The sequence below is a fragment of the Leptosomus discolor genome, chromosome 18 (genome assembly GCF_034619465.1).
Source record: "Leptosomus discolor isolate bLepDis1 chromosome 18, bLepDis1.hap2, whole genome shotgun sequence".
In the NCBI taxonomy this organism is placed as follows: domain Eukaryota; kingdom Metazoa; phylum Chordata; class Aves; order Leptosomiformes; family Leptosomidae; genus Leptosomus; species Leptosomus discolor.
The window spans coordinates 12,720,163-12,735,587 of record NC_141408.1 but is presented as its reverse complement, the minus strand read 5'-3'; the positions used below and the strand labels follow the sequence as shown (position 1 = coordinate 12,735,587).

Genomic DNA, 15,425 nt, shown 5'->3' with positions numbered 1-15,425 from the left:
GATTATCTTACATTTACAGTCTGTGGAAACTCTTCAGCCATCTTCACAGGGATCAAAGGCTGCTCATTCCTTGCAGTCTTGTATTGCAGGGTTTGCTACATGAGGCAGAAAAGCTGTCTTTTCTAAAAAACTTCTCAAAATAAATGTATCTCACATATAGGGGGAGAAGTAAGTATGAAGGACCACCAGCTCCTAACGTTCTACTCTGTCTCCTCATCTCCTTGGGCTCACCCATGGAAGGCATCAATACCCACGCCAGAAATCTCAAATCAGCCAAATACCGATATGAAATTAAAAAGCACTGATCTTACCTGCCATCTCTGCAGAGCTGGTAGGACTAGGAAACAGGTCAGACCTTTATAGCATCTGCATCAGGGCAGAAATTAGCCAGGTCTGGATGACTGGGTGTGGCCAAAAAGGGAGAAACTGGGACCAGATGGAGCCAAGAGGAAATACCCGCTGGTTTGCTTTCCCCAATTAAGCAGAAAGGTGCTCTCCATTCCTTCTGAGTAAATGTTGACTTCTTTTTTGACAAATCACTAAAAAGGGAAAAAGAATAAAGGCACACTTTTTTTTTCCCTGCAAGTGAAAGAGATCAGCTTAATTTTATGATGGTAAAAGATGATGGTGGAATTTGACTACTTTCTCCTTGTTGGTTGGCATCTCTGATGGTTTGGGAAACCAGAAATGGGTCGTTTTGCCAACAGCCATTTGTGCAGTACACCAAGGTCCAAATACAGCATGTCTGAATGGTGGCTCTGCCAAAATTTTTATCCAGGATAATTGATGTTGTGTCCCATTTAAAATTGCTTATTGAGATGGTTTGTATAACTAAACACTAGTCAGATCATCAGTGATTTGGAAATGCATATAAAATAACTGCTGATCATTGTGGATGACAAAGACTGGACAAAGAACAAGGCAGTTGCACAGAGCAAGCTTGAGCTCTCTCCAGCAAAATCATATGCATGGTAATAGGGACAACCACAAAGTCATACCTGTACAAATCAGAACAGGCTAGAGGTGCAAAATGGGAGATTCCATCCTGAAATATCTAGAAAGGCACAAAGGGTTGGGCCAGCCAAGCACTTCAATGTCAATTGCAACAGCTTTACAGTAGGAAAAAGAGCTGTACTTCAGCGGACAAATGGGAAGGCAGCAGAAATAATACGATTCTTTGAACACCAGTCAGGCTGATCACAAAAGACAATGCTGAATTCTTACTGATAATCAGTCATGTAAATCTCACAAGATTAGGTAGCCAGTCCTTCCTACTGTTTAAATATTTTCACAGTTCTTATTAAGCCAAAATAAACAAAAAGAAAATGAGAACGGAAACTGCTGACAAATGTGTGCTGTTTTGAATATAAAAAAAAAAAAAAAAAGAAGAGATTTTTGAAGGTCGGTTTTTCAGAAGCTGAAAATATAATTTCTCCCCTCAAGAGAAATTCAAAACCAAAAGCAGAACCTGGCCCCTAGTACCAGAGGGACTCTGATCGCCCTAGTAGGTGCTCTACCTTGTCCATCCAGCTTTCTGCCTGCAAAACGTACATAAACAGAAGTCCAGGCGCCCGAAGGGTGGTTTCACGATTTCTTTTGTATTTGTGACATGTACCATTGCAATTGCATCAGTGCCTCAGTGCCAGTCTGGTAACCTCAGTTGCCCTTGGTACGGGGACACGGTCTGCCTTTGAGGATGTGCACTGCCACTTGCAGGTGGCCTGATGCCGCTCCCACCCAGAGCACTCTCCTTCTTCCCATGGTTCGACCAATCTACCCTCACCAGCCAGCAGCTCTAGAGGAGGGGAACTGGCACACCACAAGGGTCTCACTCTCCAGCCTGGGATGGTAACTGGTGAGGTTTGCTGAGAAAAAACCCTCAGTTCCTCAGCAGGAGCTGCTACCCATCTTGCAGCAGCTGCACATGTGCTTGAGGGCCCCATGCCCATGGCATGGTCAGCTCCCTCCTGACTCTTCTGTCAGTGGGAGCTTTCACGGTGTTGGTGTAGGAGCAACAGTGTGTTGAGTGACAGCAACAGCAAGGGAACCTCAGGAGGTGGCACCATGGGTCTTTCTAGCATCACAGAGGTGTTCATTTCAGGGGTTTCTCCGGCTGCATGATGCCCAGGAGTGAGATTATTACCTCTCTTTGAAGTCCTCCTTTAAAGGCTCACCACTCAACACCCAAGGTTACGAAGCCTTCTTAGTACAGCTGTTCATCAGCCATGGAGACAACTTCATAGCCACAACGAGGTACTCCAGGCAAGCGCGCAGTGGCTCTGCTCACCACGCAGAAACAGGTCAGCCCAACAGACAGGGCAGTGCCATCGGCAAGTACAGACTGCTTTGTGCCTCTTTCCAGAAAAGACATCCATGGGGTGACCATCCATGGCCTTCTCAGGCTGTACTGTGGGACAGTCCGAGCACTCCTGCTGCTGCTGTCTCCTGCAGTGCTCCCCGTGATCCCTGTGGTCGTGGGGGTTATGCCAACTCAACATGGCTCAGCAGGGTAGGGCGTTCAGACCTAACTCTGCCCCAAGCAGTAGGCACAGTTCCCAAGGCAGGAAAACTGTGGAAGGCCATCTGTGACTTTCTAGGACAGTGGTAGGACCCACCGCACCCACCAGGACAAGCTACTGGACATCCATCCGTGGAAAGACCTCAGCTTGCAAGGCCCAAACATGACTCCTGTCCTGAGCAGCAGCTAGCAGCACTCTTCCCTATGAACAACTCTCCTTCCCCAGGGGCTGGTCCCTTATTCCCCTTCCCATGGATCAAACTCCCTCTTTTCTCCATGAGTAAAATCTTGGGCTCCTCCTCATGAATCAAACTTCTTCCTGCCCCATCTTTTAGTGAAATGCCTCTTCCACCCCTTCCACTTTTCTTTCAGACGGTGACCCCGTGTTCAGACTGGAGAGTGGGAGATGGCTTCCCTGGAGATGGGGTTGGCAAGCTGATGCTTATGCCAAATAGGAGGATGGTTTCTCCATTTTTCCCATTTACGTTATCTTCCCACTCTGGAACCCGTTCCCATCGTATCTGGAAATCTGGGACACAGCCATACACCAAAGCAGAAGCAGTTGTCAGGCCCTTAGGAAGCCACTGGGAGAATACAAGGCTTAAAGAGGTCCAGAGATGTATTTAAACAAAGAGAGAGTGGAAGAAGCCTTAGATACTCACTGTAGTTTTCATTGTGCCATACCAGCTGGGAGACAAGGGAGTCATTCGCTGCAGTGGAGTCTTCTCCCTGGACTACAGCTTAATTCTAGAGAGGCTGAATACATGAATCAACATTAAAATTTATCACAAATTTTGCAGTTGGATTCGATGCTTAGCCATGTGAAGAAATCTCTGTACGGACAGAGCTTGCAGGGGTTCATTAGTATTCACAATGCACAAGTAGTAGTCTCCTCTTGATCATCATATGACATCATATGACAACCAGTGAGATGCTTAAGCGCTGTTTTACGGTCAGGACAAAGTGTCTTCAACATTGCATCAGGTAACGGGATGCAACAGTGAACGGTGACCACTGTGTCCTGGGTCCAGCAGAGCTAGCGCTTGAGCAAGGCAGTTGCTCTTCTCTGAAATCTGGACGATCAAAGGGTGAAAATTTGCAAGTAGAAGCCAAGTCTGAACATTTCTTTGAGGAAGAATGAGATCTGTCTCACAACCTTGTGGTTTTCTATATTACGTAATACTGAAGAGTGCCATTTATTACAAGACAAGAGCTGTCAGTTCTCTTTTGAACTCAGACTTTTCTATAAACACATCCTGTTCTTTCTAATAGGAAAGATTGTTTTCTCTGTAAATATCACAAGAACTGTAGATGAAAATAGGTGTTCACTGCTGATGACACAAGATTAGATAAGAGAAAAAGTCAACAACAAAAAAAAAAACATTTCTGAGAAATATTGTGGGAATTCTGGTCAGTGTAAGAGAAGCCTGAGTCCAGCCAGGCTACAAGAATCAGTTGGGGGATATGGGTCTCCTCCAGTCTCCTCCAGACCCCTCTGTCTGGGCTCCAGAGCTCTCCAGAACATCTTTTTTCCCTCCTTAACCCCTTCAGACCTCTCTTTCAAGCTCTCGTCCCCTCCAAGCTCCTCCATTAAGGTACCACTGCTCTCCAGGTCCCTCTGCTCCAGCTCTGGTCTTCTCCAGGTCCCTCCATTGGGGTCTGGGCATGCCCCCCGCTCCCCCATCCTTTCCCTATGCACTGTGGACCCCTCCAGACACCTCCTTTTGGGCTCCGTTAACGTGCAGGTCTACATGATCTGGTCTGGTCCCCCTCGGGTTCCTCCATTTGGTCTGAAGAACGTTTGAACCCTTACCGTGAAATGAAACCTCACCTCAGCAGACCTCTTTGGACACCAAATGCACAGTACTTCATCCTCAAAAGGAGTCAGGAGAAACAGCTCATTCCAGACCATAGACTCCATCTTCACTAACTGTGCCCATCAGGGTGCTAGTGGCTTTCCAGCTCTGAAAGCTCTCTGCTCTTGTGCCATACCCTAACCTCAACTCCAGAGGCGCTTCAGCAGATTCAGGGAATGTATGTCTGTCTTGGTTTGAAAAGACAGGTGTCTGCGGAGGAAGGCAGGAGCCTCCCTTGAAATGGAAAGTGCAACCCCCTTCCCTCCAAATTATTATAATTTTGAAATTAACGGGCCTTCAGGCAAAGATATGGGGAATAGGAATAACAGTTCTTTACTAACATATATATATATATAACACAAGGCAGGGAAAAACAAACAACCCACTGGTTTACACTGACAGAGTCAGGAATACAACCTGACCCCCTGTTAGGGTGGCAGTAGCAGTCCGATAAGATGCTGGCTGCAGTCCTCCTGAAGCGATGGATGTAGTTCTGTGGAAGCAGCAATCAGGTAAAAGAGTCTGGTCTTCCTCCGAAGGTCCAGTGGTCGGCAGGTAGCTCTTGTCCTCTGGAAGTCCAGTGGGGGGAAAAGCTCCTCTGGGAATCCAGTGGAAGAAGGCTGCTAGGGTGTTCAAAATCTCAGTTTTTATTTGGCATGGACTGCTTGGCTCCTTCCCCCCCCCTCCCCGGGCGGAGCATCTCACCATGGGATGGGGAGTCGTGAGGCAGTTCCTTGATGGGCCATGAACAGGAGATAGCCCAGGAGCGAGTTATCGATGGGTCAGGCGATAAGGCATTGTTGTGCCCATTGACAGGAGATAGTCCAGAGGGGGGAGGCAGGGAGCACCGCCCCACCTGGTCTCAACAGCTCCTGAAGATGGTCATAGAATATTTTTTTTTTTGTTCCTTTTGGCACATTTTACACTGTAACCCAGGACAATGTCCCAGCTCTGAACATGAACATGGCGCCTAGAAGAGGAGGAAGAAAACTTGGACAACTGAAAGGGATGAACTTAAGTTTAACCTTTCTCCTGAGTGTCTCCATAGTTGTTCAAAGACAGTATTCCCTCTACTCGCCCCTCTCTTTAGCTCTATCCCATATCTCATGTGTCCAGCGACCGAGCTGGTTTGAGCACCTGGTTTTCCAGTGCATTGATGAATCCAAGCAGGGGGCCACCCATGCCTGGGCATCCATCCATGCCTGTGGGACTGTGCCAAGCCCGACTCAGCATCAGGACTATGCTCCTCCCTGGCCAGTGGAGTAGGGAAACCAAACCACCCAGTGAGGCAGAGGCCAGGGAGGGTGGCAGCTGCAGGGAGACCTTCCTTTGGGCTGGGAGCTGAGCATGGAGGAGCAGCTCCTACATGGTGAGGTTTCCATCCAGATTGCTCCCTGCTGATAAATCCCTATGGGAGAGGTGTGGGGCGCCAGTGACATAGCAAAGCACTTGCAAGGCTCTTGGGTGAGACTCTGGGAACCCAGAGAGGGCTTTGGAGCTCTCAGGATGGGTTCTCAGAGCCAGCTCCCACCCAAACCAGGGATAGGCAAGTGCTTCTAGGACTGTCGTGCAAATAGGATATTTGTGCTCCAAAGGAGAGGTCAAGGTCACTGCCAGACTTCACTCAGCAAGGATTTCCTCTCGACAGCCACTTTTTCTTCCTTTCTCCAAACCCTCCCTGCCAAAAGCCAAAAGGCAGGCAGCAACGTGGTGAAAATCACACAAATCTGCAACATCATCTTGCGGCTATAGGACAAAGCGCCGCCCGGCCTGTGTGTCAGACTGCCTCGGTTAGCAAAGTCTGGACCTGTTTTCACAGAGGCAAATGGCTGTATAGTGGGGGCAGAGTGGGATGGAGGAGTCTGGGATGTTCCCAGACTAGGAGAGGAGGTTGGAGGTGGTCATCCAAGGGCAGGTTTCTTGTTGGATACCAGGAGAGGAGATGAGATGTAGACCTACCACCATCTCCCATGTTACCACCACTAATGTTGTGACTGGTGCCCAGTTCCCTTTCCCAGGACTGCTGGGATGCTGGTTTCCATATCAGCCTTAGCTCTGTGCAGGGCAGGCAGCAGCAGTACCAGTAGTCCCTGTGCTGGGTGTGCAGCAGGGGCCAGGATGGCAGAACCCACATCCAGGGTGGGATCAGGTCCTGTTCTCTCCCCTGGGGCAGGGTGACAGCCACGGGCTCCTGCAGAGACCCCCTGTGCAAGCTGCTGTGATGGCCGAGCGGTGAAGGCGTTGGACTTGAAATCCAATGGGGTTTCCCTGCGCAGGTTCAAATCCTGCTCACAGCGGGAGCTTTTACTCGCAGCCCCCGCCCTCCCGTCCCCAGGAGGGACAGACGGACGCTAGACCTGTCACCCTTCACCAAGAGACCCTACATTCCCACCCTGTAGGGACCCCTTACCTTTAGGAGAGGGCCCACACGGTGTTCACAGAAGAAATCCTGCAATAGCATGGTCCACCCCACACGGCTGGGTCACCCTCCTCCCTACGGCCCACCACAGGCTCGTGGCTGCCCTCAACCTGGGGCATTTTTCTGCTGGGGAGTGCAGCCTGATGGCGGTGGGGACGGACAGGAGGCTGCTGCCACCCCACAAAATCTATCCAAACCTGACCCTTGGATGTGGGAGCTCCTGGACGCTGTGCTGAACCCCAGGAGCTGCCCAAGGGCAGTGTGGCCACCCAGGAAAAGGCTGAGACCTGCAGTGGCTGCAGGAACCCCATTCCCTGGCTGGGAATCGAACCCAGGCCGCGGCAGTGAGAGTGCCGAATCCTGACCACTAGACCACCAGGGATTGAGGTGGTGATGGTGGTGGACCTGTTGGTGCCCAACCAACCAAGCTCTGAAGGGCCAGGGGACGCTTGGGCTCCACAGCCCAAGGAGAGGACTAGATGGGATGGATGCTACAGCCTTTCTGGGGGACTTTGCAGGGATGCCTGCTCCTTTCTGGGAACTGTGGCATTGGGAAGACCCTGTGCAAGATGACATTGTGCAAAAGGACCCCACCTCTGCCAGGCCTGGGAAGAAGGAGACGGCTACGCTTGGACCCTGATCACCACCGAAGGCAGGTTTGGGGAAGGTAACGATGGCAAATGATTCAAGAAAAGGCTTAGAAGTCCTCTGGGGGTTCCCCAGGGAAGTTCAGTCCTGCTGCTGATGGGTCGTGGACCCCATCTGCGCTGCCATATGTTGCCAGGCTCGTGTGACACACGTCACACTGGGCACAGGCGATCCAGCTTCATGGACACAACAACCCTGACTCCCCACGCACAGCCAGGGCCTCCCCATAGTCAGAACAGTGTGGGTGCAGGCTGACTGTTGTCAGCAGAGCCATCCCTGCTCAGGGGAAACAGGGGTCTGAGCCCTCATGCTGGTAGAGGGAGTGTGTCTGGAGTCCCCATTCCTACTGGTTTTACAGTAGTATTTGCATCTTGTTTCTCTAGGGGGGAAACAGCCGGTTGGGGACACCTTTTGAGGCTTCATCTGGAGCTGCAAAGTGTAGGTGATCCCAGTTTCCAGAGAGTCCTTGTGAGGGAGCAGAGACTTTTGCCCTGCAGAAGGAAGCGTGCCCTCGTGAGCCGCACGCTGGGGAGCCGTGCTGCCGGAGGGGCCGGGCGGGCAGCAGAAATGCACTGGCATTGCCCAGAGATCCCGCAGCAGTGATGCCTGTGATTCCCCTCCCCTTGTCCTGCATACCGCACATAGCCTGTTTCCTTGGCCCCATATATTTCACCGAAGAAAGTAAAACTTAAAAACGTATTTCACTTCGGAAAAAAAAAAAAAAAAAAAAAAAGGGGCTGAGGCAAAAAAAACCCCAAACTTCTCCCCCCCCACCTGCATTCACCTCCTACAAAAGAGTTTTTCTGCTGAACAGGAAGATGGAGGGGGGCTTGAACCAGGCCCCCCACTCCCCAGGTGGTTGCCACCAGCATTGGCAGCACAACAGAGCGCTGGAGAGCCCTGGGCAATGAGCCCAAGGGAGAGCTCAGGGTTCAAGGCGACGGTACAACTGTCACCTGTCCCTGCAGCACCCAGCAAAGAGGGGTTCAGACCCAAGGGGAATGAGCACTGTCACAGAGGATGACACCCCGGGGGTGCCCGGTGCTGGCAGGAGCCCTGCCTGCCCTGGGCTGTGTGCAGGGAGGAGAGCCCCAGCCGTGCTCCTGGGAAGGCAGGGGGAAGCAGGGAAGCAGGGCAAGGCTTCTCAGCAGACCGATGAGCCGTGGCTGAGATGGAGATGAAGGAAAGGGCTCCAGGAACATTTCCCACAGAAGACGGCAGAGGGCTCGGTGCTCCTCAGATGCTCTTGTGTGGTTGGGAGGGGAAGTAAATGGACAGAGAAAAAAAAAAAAAAATCTCTGACTCGCAGAGGTCAGTGAGCACAGGGTGGGGAAAGCTCCTTGTGGCTTGCCTTGTCCCGTGCAGCTCTTAAAATGGCCAGTGCAGCTCCCCTCTCCATCTGAGGCCAAAGCCCTGCATGGTCCCCATGGTCCCGCCTGCAGCCCTTCCACGACATGGTCTGGGGTCACAGCAGGACTTCTGGTGTCCAGCAAACCTGTCCCCATGGTGCCCCAATCTCTGCCCAAGTTTCTCTGCAATGCCTGGTGGATCCCAGCCGCTGGCCACTGCCTTTGCCACTGCCTTTCCCTGAGGAGCGGCATTGCAGTGAGCAGGAGAGGGCAAAGGGAGGCGTTGGGAAGCTCTGGAGGAGGGTAGAGCAGGATCAGGAAGAAAGCAGGGAGAAGGGATGCTCTCCTGCAAGAGCTGCCCTGGAGCAAGGATGAGTCCACCATGAACAGTCTGGCATCTTTCCAACACTCTGGCATCTCTGCTGTGATGGTCAGGGCTGCAGAATACGCCTCCAAAAACCTTCACAGAGCCAAAACCCCTGAGTGAGGGGCAAGGCTGGGCTGGGCAACGGTCACATGGGATTATGCCATCCCTGAGCCATGCCGGGTGGGGGGAAGAGGAACCTGAGCTGGGCTGGGGCACAGCCACCCTGCGCTTTCAGAAAGATATGCAGATGTCATGGTTTCGGTTGCCTTTACAAGCTCTAACAGAGCGTGAGCTCTGGCAGCCTTGTGGTTGGGGGACTGTCAGTAACACCCTGTGGTTTCTTAGATCTCTATCTGGACCCGTCAGCTATTTTGTCACACACAGTAATAGTTCCTTCCTCCGCCAAAACAGGTTCACTTGCATGTCCCATAGCAGGACAGCCTCCCTCTGTGATGGTGGAGGACGGGGAGATGAGCAACCGCCGCCCCACCAAACGCAACAAGGAAGCGATGCAGCCCAGGAGCTGCATGCTGGAGCGCAGGAGCATGCAGGGCCATGTGGTGAGCAGGTGGTGGGGATGTAAAAACTTACTTTCTACAGGCACTGCCCTTTCAAAAGAAAGTCCCGGTCCCAGGATCAGCCTCGGGGCAGCAGGGACAGGTCAAGGCTCAGTACAAAATGCCGTTGCTATTGTAGTGAGGAGACGAGGCTGCGACACACCGCCTTGCTTTGCACCCCTACATGGATCTGGGGCATGAGCAATACATACATAAACTGGCCAGAACAATGAGCTAATTGCAATACTGGAACCCATGCAATATGGGGGTAGCAAGAAATAATCCCTTTCCCCATCTCCCAGAGTGGAACGTCCCTTGCCAAATGCCAGCTGAGATTTTGTCCCTTGCAAAGCCTGAATATCTGCTGGCATGTTGCTGCGCTGCCCCATAATGCCACCACCGCCTGTTGCCTGTTTGTGACAACCCCATGGTGTCAATCACTTGGTTCAGCTCCAGGTCCTTCACATGCTTTTGAAGGCAGGAGTCCTCAGGGTCCCCAGGACGCCACCACCCCCAGCCCCATGAGGATGGCTCCTGGGAGGATGAGTTGGGAAAGCAACAGATTCTTGTCTACCCCAGCAGCGTCCTTGGCACAGCCCATGGAGACCCTCCTGCAGCACCCAATACACCCAGATACAAGGAGGTCTCTGAGGGACTCGTGCAGACCCACTCAGCGTGGCTGTGGGAGAAGGAGAGCGGGAGCAGAGCAGCACTGCCCTGCGGTCCCCGCTGCATTACTGGGGCCGCGGGGCAGCGAGGAAATCCCGGGGAGAGGAGCTCGTGGTGCCTCGTGAATGGCAGATGTTGCTGGGAGCTGGGCATGAAAATACCCAAAGAAGCCACAGGCTGTGAGATGGCAAATTTGGTGCCTGTTGCAGAGAAGACAGAGGCGGAAAAAGGGGAAATGCTCCCTGGGGCATCCTGGGGAGCCCGTCACCTCGTGAGCAGGGCAGTGCTGGGAGGCTTTGGACAGACCATGAGCCCTGTGACTGTGAATGTGCATGAGGGGATGAGAGCCAGTCCCTCTCCACTCCCCAGGCAGGGGAACCTCCTGCTCTACCTTCTGCATCCCACCTTGTACCAAATCCACACTGGCACCTGTGTTTGCCCAGTGTCTCTGGGAGAAGACGTTATTTGTAGAGTCAGACCATGGAGCTGGGCTTCCCAGGCAAGCACTTTCCTTACTGGCTGATGCTGGCGTGTATTAGGAGGGGTTTGGAGGTCCTGAGCTCCATCCTGGAAGCACAACATTGAGGATTTTGTGTTTTACGGTGCCAAGACTGCCAGCCCAGGTCTCCAACCAGTCTCCAGGGTGCCAGCCATCCTTGCTGCCTGCACAGGCAGCAGAGCTCAGAGTGTGCCTGCGGCCCATGCTGCCCGCACTGCCCCCCTGCACACACCTTGTGCATGTCCCAGACCCATCACGGCAGCAAGGAACCCCTGGCTGGACCTGCACTGTCCCCAAGCTCTTTTGAGGATCTGAGCACCTTTGTCCTCAAGGCCTGGGTCCTTGAAAAGGAGACTGAGTTGAGGTCCTCCTGGTCCATCAGGGAGGATGCTGAGATGTGTTCGATGAGTAATGCTGTTATGTTGACGAATCTAAGTGTGAACCTGCTGCTCAAGGGTGGTTTCATATCCTGCCTTGGTCAGTAAAGCCCTCATGCGGGTGCCGATTTGCTCAGACTTATCTCACCTCACACAAAGGCTATTCTGGTATTTCCTAGGCCTGCTGCTTCCTTTTTTTTTTTTTTTTCAGCATTTCTGAGGCAAAGTGCCGTGACATCAGCTCTGTTACGCTTTGGAAACTCCAAGCATTTGCCTTGAAATCTGACTGACAGGGCTGGCCACTGTCCCTATAAAAAGCAAGAACCGAGCCAGCACCTCATATCAGACACAGGAGGAACCCGCTCTGGTCCTGCTTCTGCCCTTGCAGCTCATCTCCATCCAGAATGAACCTCTCCGCAGTGTGCCTCTCCATCATCCTCGTTGCTGCCCTCTTTTCTCAAGCCTCTGCTGCTCCGAGTGAGTACAGCATCTCTCTCTGCTCTCTTGGGGTGGAATTTTGCTCTGACTGGCAGCAATTTTGAAGCAGTACTGGTAAAAGTTAGCTGCAAACCTGTGTGAATATCTTCTCTTGCTTTCTTGGGACTGGTCTTCCTTTCTGGCATCCTTTTATCTTAGGGATGGATTTTACTGATAAGTAGCAGACTTTTCAAGTTTCATCTCCCCTGATTTTGTTGCTGGGCTTTAGCAGTGGTCCCAGGGTGACTGCAGGAATTTTTATCATTCGAAAGTGAGCACAAAACTTTCCATGAGCAATCCTAGCAATCGCTTCAATTCAGCTTTGGTGATCAGAGCAATTTCTTGCTGACTTTCTGGGGAAACAGAAAGAGAAGAGGGCTCCACAGATGATTAAGGGGATGGTTGTCCATGATCTCATGGGGAATGTGCAGTTTATTGAGCCATAGACTCATGCTGGCTCTCCTGATCTCTTCCAGTTGGGGCTGACACAACTGTGTGCTGCTTCAGCTACACCTTACGAAAGCTTCCCCAGAGTCATGTGAAGGATTATTTCTACACAAGCAGCAAGTGCTCACAGCCAGCAGTTGTGTAAGTATCGGCTCCTGCTCTGGACTCTGAGGAAAGGCTCTGCCTTTGGGCTTTTTCTTTACATCCAACGGGGCTAAGAGCACGCTGGTGTGAGGAACCATACCTGGAGTAAGGGAAGGGGGCAGCCACCACGGGTCCCACATGCAGCACGTGAGCACTCATCCTCCTCAGCTGAGAAATAACTGGTCTCCTTGAACCATCCTGGTGCTGGGAATAAGGTGGAGGGCGGAGGCCCCTGGGTAGCCAACAGGACCTCCCAGTGGTGATGAACCCAATGCACATAATGTGCCACCTGCAAGTCTTGCAGCTGCCTCCAGGCTCCCCTCTGCACTGAACACAGCCAGGAATATCTGAGCATTGGGGCATTCTCCCAGGGGACCTTGATCTCTCCCTGCCTTCTGGGTTTTAGCAGGCTCTGCAGCCCCCCTGGTGCTTGAGGGTTTGCGGGATGGAAGCCTGGAGGAGACATGATCCCCTTGGGAGCTAGCCCTCAGGAGGTCAGGAGGTGACCCAAGGTCCTCACGTCCCTTTCTTCTTCCTGGGCTGTAACATCTCCCTGCCTGACTTGACAGGTTCATCACCAGGAAGGGCCGGGAGGTCTGTGCTAACCCTGATGCCAGGTGGGTGAAGGAATATGTGAACACCCTGGAGCTGCAGTGAGTGCTGGGAGCTGAGAGGTCTCTGCCCTGAAGAAGTCCTGCAAAACCACCCAGCAGAGTCCTGGCACAGACATACAAATCCTGCTGCTGAGTACCAGGACCTGCTGAGCTACCTTGGGACTCCTGAAGTTCCTTTTGTCTTGCAAAAGTGTCCTTTATCCATGATAATTTAGCCACCCTTATGGGCAACTGTGATGCTGGGGACCTCCTGGCCTTGCAGACCTATCTTGGCATAGCCTGCTGTGTGACATGTGGATAAACTGTCCCCTCCTTGTGCCTCCGCCGCTAGAATGGGAGGGGGATTGTACCCCCAGAGCTAGTTGTGGGAAGTGGTCTGTTGAAATGAGGTGTGAGCACTGTCATGTAAAGCCAGGCTGACTTTCAAGTCAGCTGGCCGAATTTTGCTGTGGTACGGTGGACGCTGTGAGTAAGATCTGTCTCCTTAGCGGAGGAAGTGGTATGCTGGTTACTTCCAGGATGCTCATTGTGGAACCACATTGTTCAGTCTTGTTCTCAAAACGCTGTCTCTTGCTGGTGCCAAAGAATAAAGTTTTTTTTTTATCTCTCTGTGTCATCTCTGGAAGAGGTTGTTCCCTTCCTGCCTGGAAAAAATGGGGCCAATGGGACCCCACTGCAACCATTTTGGGAGAGGCGGGGGAAGACCCCCAACTCCCCCGCTGGAAATGCCTCCGCCTCCTTAGCCCTAAAAGCCTTCCCTTCTGCATCACCTTCCTGCTCCCAGCACCGCAGCAGCAGCAGCCCCATCACGACTCCAGCACCTCCCAGGGCTGTTCCCTCCCAGCCTCTGTGCTGCTGCGGAGTCAAACCTCTCCCCAAGCCCTTTCCCCCCCCCTGTATCAGTAGCCAAGGTCAGGAGCTGGTGGAGTTGGACCCACTGGATTTGCCACTGCAAAGGGATGTCTGTAAATCACAGCGGGGGGATGCAGCAGCATCTCTGCAGGGAGCTCGAAGGAGAGTGGCTCAGGGGCTGGCCAGCCGGGACCATATCCCCAGCACAGGCTCCTCTGGGGATGCAGCTCGAGCTGTGCTTAGCTTTGGGTACATTCTGTCAGCGTTTTACTGCAAAAGACAGGTATCAATTATCTGCTGTTCTTCATCTGCTTTGGGAAGGAAACCTGAATTCGGTTTAAAAAAGCACAAGGGATCCTTTGCACCAAGTAAAACTGACAAAAGCACTTTATCAGCCTATGGTTTGCATTTAAAACTAGCTGATATCTTTGTGGGTAGAGAATAAACCTACTGGATTTGACCTTCCTGCCGCTGAAGCTCTGCGGGGGTGGGGGAAGGGGGAACCTTTGCTCTTCGGGCTGTCTCCATCAGAGCTGTCTGATGCTTTTGGTCTGATGTCTTTTGCTCAGAAGCTTTTGTATCGCCCCTTGGCCAAGAATATCTCCATCTGACAGCCTGTGCATGTCAAGTCTTCACCTCCCAGGAGATTTTCCACCATGAAATGAGCTACTCATCACCCCTGGGAGTAATTTCTCAGCCACCCCCTCATTGCTAGCCACAATGATCCCCTATAATTAGGGGCAAGCAAACCAGTGTAATGTATAGTGTCCGTAAAACACCCTCAAGCCCATTGGAGCCACGGTGGTCTCCAAATGTTCAAGTTGTCTCCTGTTCTCCCCTTGCTCATCACCACCTCTCCACAGGTCTCCCTGCCTATTAATCCACATTTCCTACTGCAGTTCCTTATTAACGGCTTCAAAGTCTCTGTTTCTGGCAGGAGCCGAGGCCACAGCTCTCACCCACCGCTCCTGGGGCTCTCAGCAGCCTGGGTCTGTATTCCCAGCAGCAGCTGCCTGCATCGGTGCAGGGAATGGTGCAGAAACCTCGCAGAGCCCAAGGGCACAGGGGGAGGCTCTCAGTGCCCAGGATGAGGGTCCCCAGAGAGGAGGAGGCTGCCCCAGCCATGAGGGCAGGGTCAGCAAGGGGCCTTTGCAGCCTTGGTGGACCCCGCTCTGCCAGGCTGAGCTGGCAGAGCATCCTCCCAGCGACAGCAGGCAGCGGAGGGAGCCTTGAGATGGCTGTGCGCCAAGAACTGGTGCCACAACTTGAACTGATCTCGTCCCTGCATCCTGGCAGGGCATCTGTCTGCGTGCTGCCCGGGTGCTGAAGGATGGAGGGGTCCCAGGGACGGAGGAAGTCCCAGAGATGGATGGGGTCCCAAGTCCTTCGTGATGGGGCAGAAGGAAGCACAGCACCGGGCAGAAGAGGGTGGGATGAGGAGGAAAGGTGTAGGGGATTGGAGATGGGTGCTGAAGAGCAGGTGCAGGGCACCCTGGGGTGCAGAGGGCTGCAGGGCATCAAGGAGATGCAGAGAGAAAAGAGACAGAGAGCTGTGAGGGAAGGGATATAAGATCAGCCAGGTCTTCCTGAACATGAGAATAATCAAACTGTGCTCATGTTGGTTTGCTTTCA

At 52.5% G+C, this 15,425-nt stretch overlaps 1 protein-coding gene and 2 non-coding genes across 3 annotated transcripts; 2 read left to right on the top strand and 1 right to left on the bottom strand.

Moving 5' to 3' along the window:
• Positions 1 to 6,589: 6,589 nt before the first annotated feature.
• Positions 6,590 to 6,671, top strand: TRNAS-UGA (transfer RNA serine (anticodon UGA)). Its single transcript has one exon. It is a non-coding gene; the product is annotated as a tRNA-Ser (tRNA).
• A 432-nt stretch (positions 6,672 to 7,103) lies between these two features.
• On the bottom strand, positions 7,104 to 7,175 carry TRNAE-CUC (transfer RNA glutamic acid (anticodon CUC)). Its single transcript has one exon. It is a non-coding gene; the product is annotated as a tRNA-Glu (tRNA).
• A 4,426-nt stretch (positions 7,176 to 11,601) lies between these two features.
• LOC104341586 (C-C motif chemokine 5) lies at positions 11,602 to 13,020 on the top strand. The gene is made up of 3 exons (XM_009962203.2): positions 11,602 to 11,736; positions 12,213 to 12,324; positions 12,897 to 13,020. Exons 1-3 carry the CDS (start codon positions 11,664 to 11,666, stop codon positions 12,982 to 12,984), a joined length of 273 nt encoding a protein of 90 aa, XP_009960505.1. The 5' UTR covers positions 11,602 to 11,663; the 3' UTR covers positions 12,985 to 13,020.
• Positions 13,021 to 15,425: the final 2,405 nt, after the last annotated feature.

Excerpts from the sequence above, each read along its gene's own strand:
- LOC104341586 (XM_009962203.2), top strand. The coding sequence starts at position 11,664 with ATGAACCTCTCCGCAGTGTGCCTCTCCATCATCCTCGTTGCTGCCCTC. Across the intron at positions 11,737-12,212 it reads TCAAGCCTCTGCTGCTCCGA|TTGGGGCTGACACAACTGTG; the intron begins GTGAGTACAGCA and ends GATCTCTTCCAG. Across the intron at positions 12,325-12,896 it reads TGCTCACAGCCAGCAGTTGT|GTTCATCACCAGGAAGGGCC; the intron begins GTAAGTATCGGC and ends CTGACTTGACAG.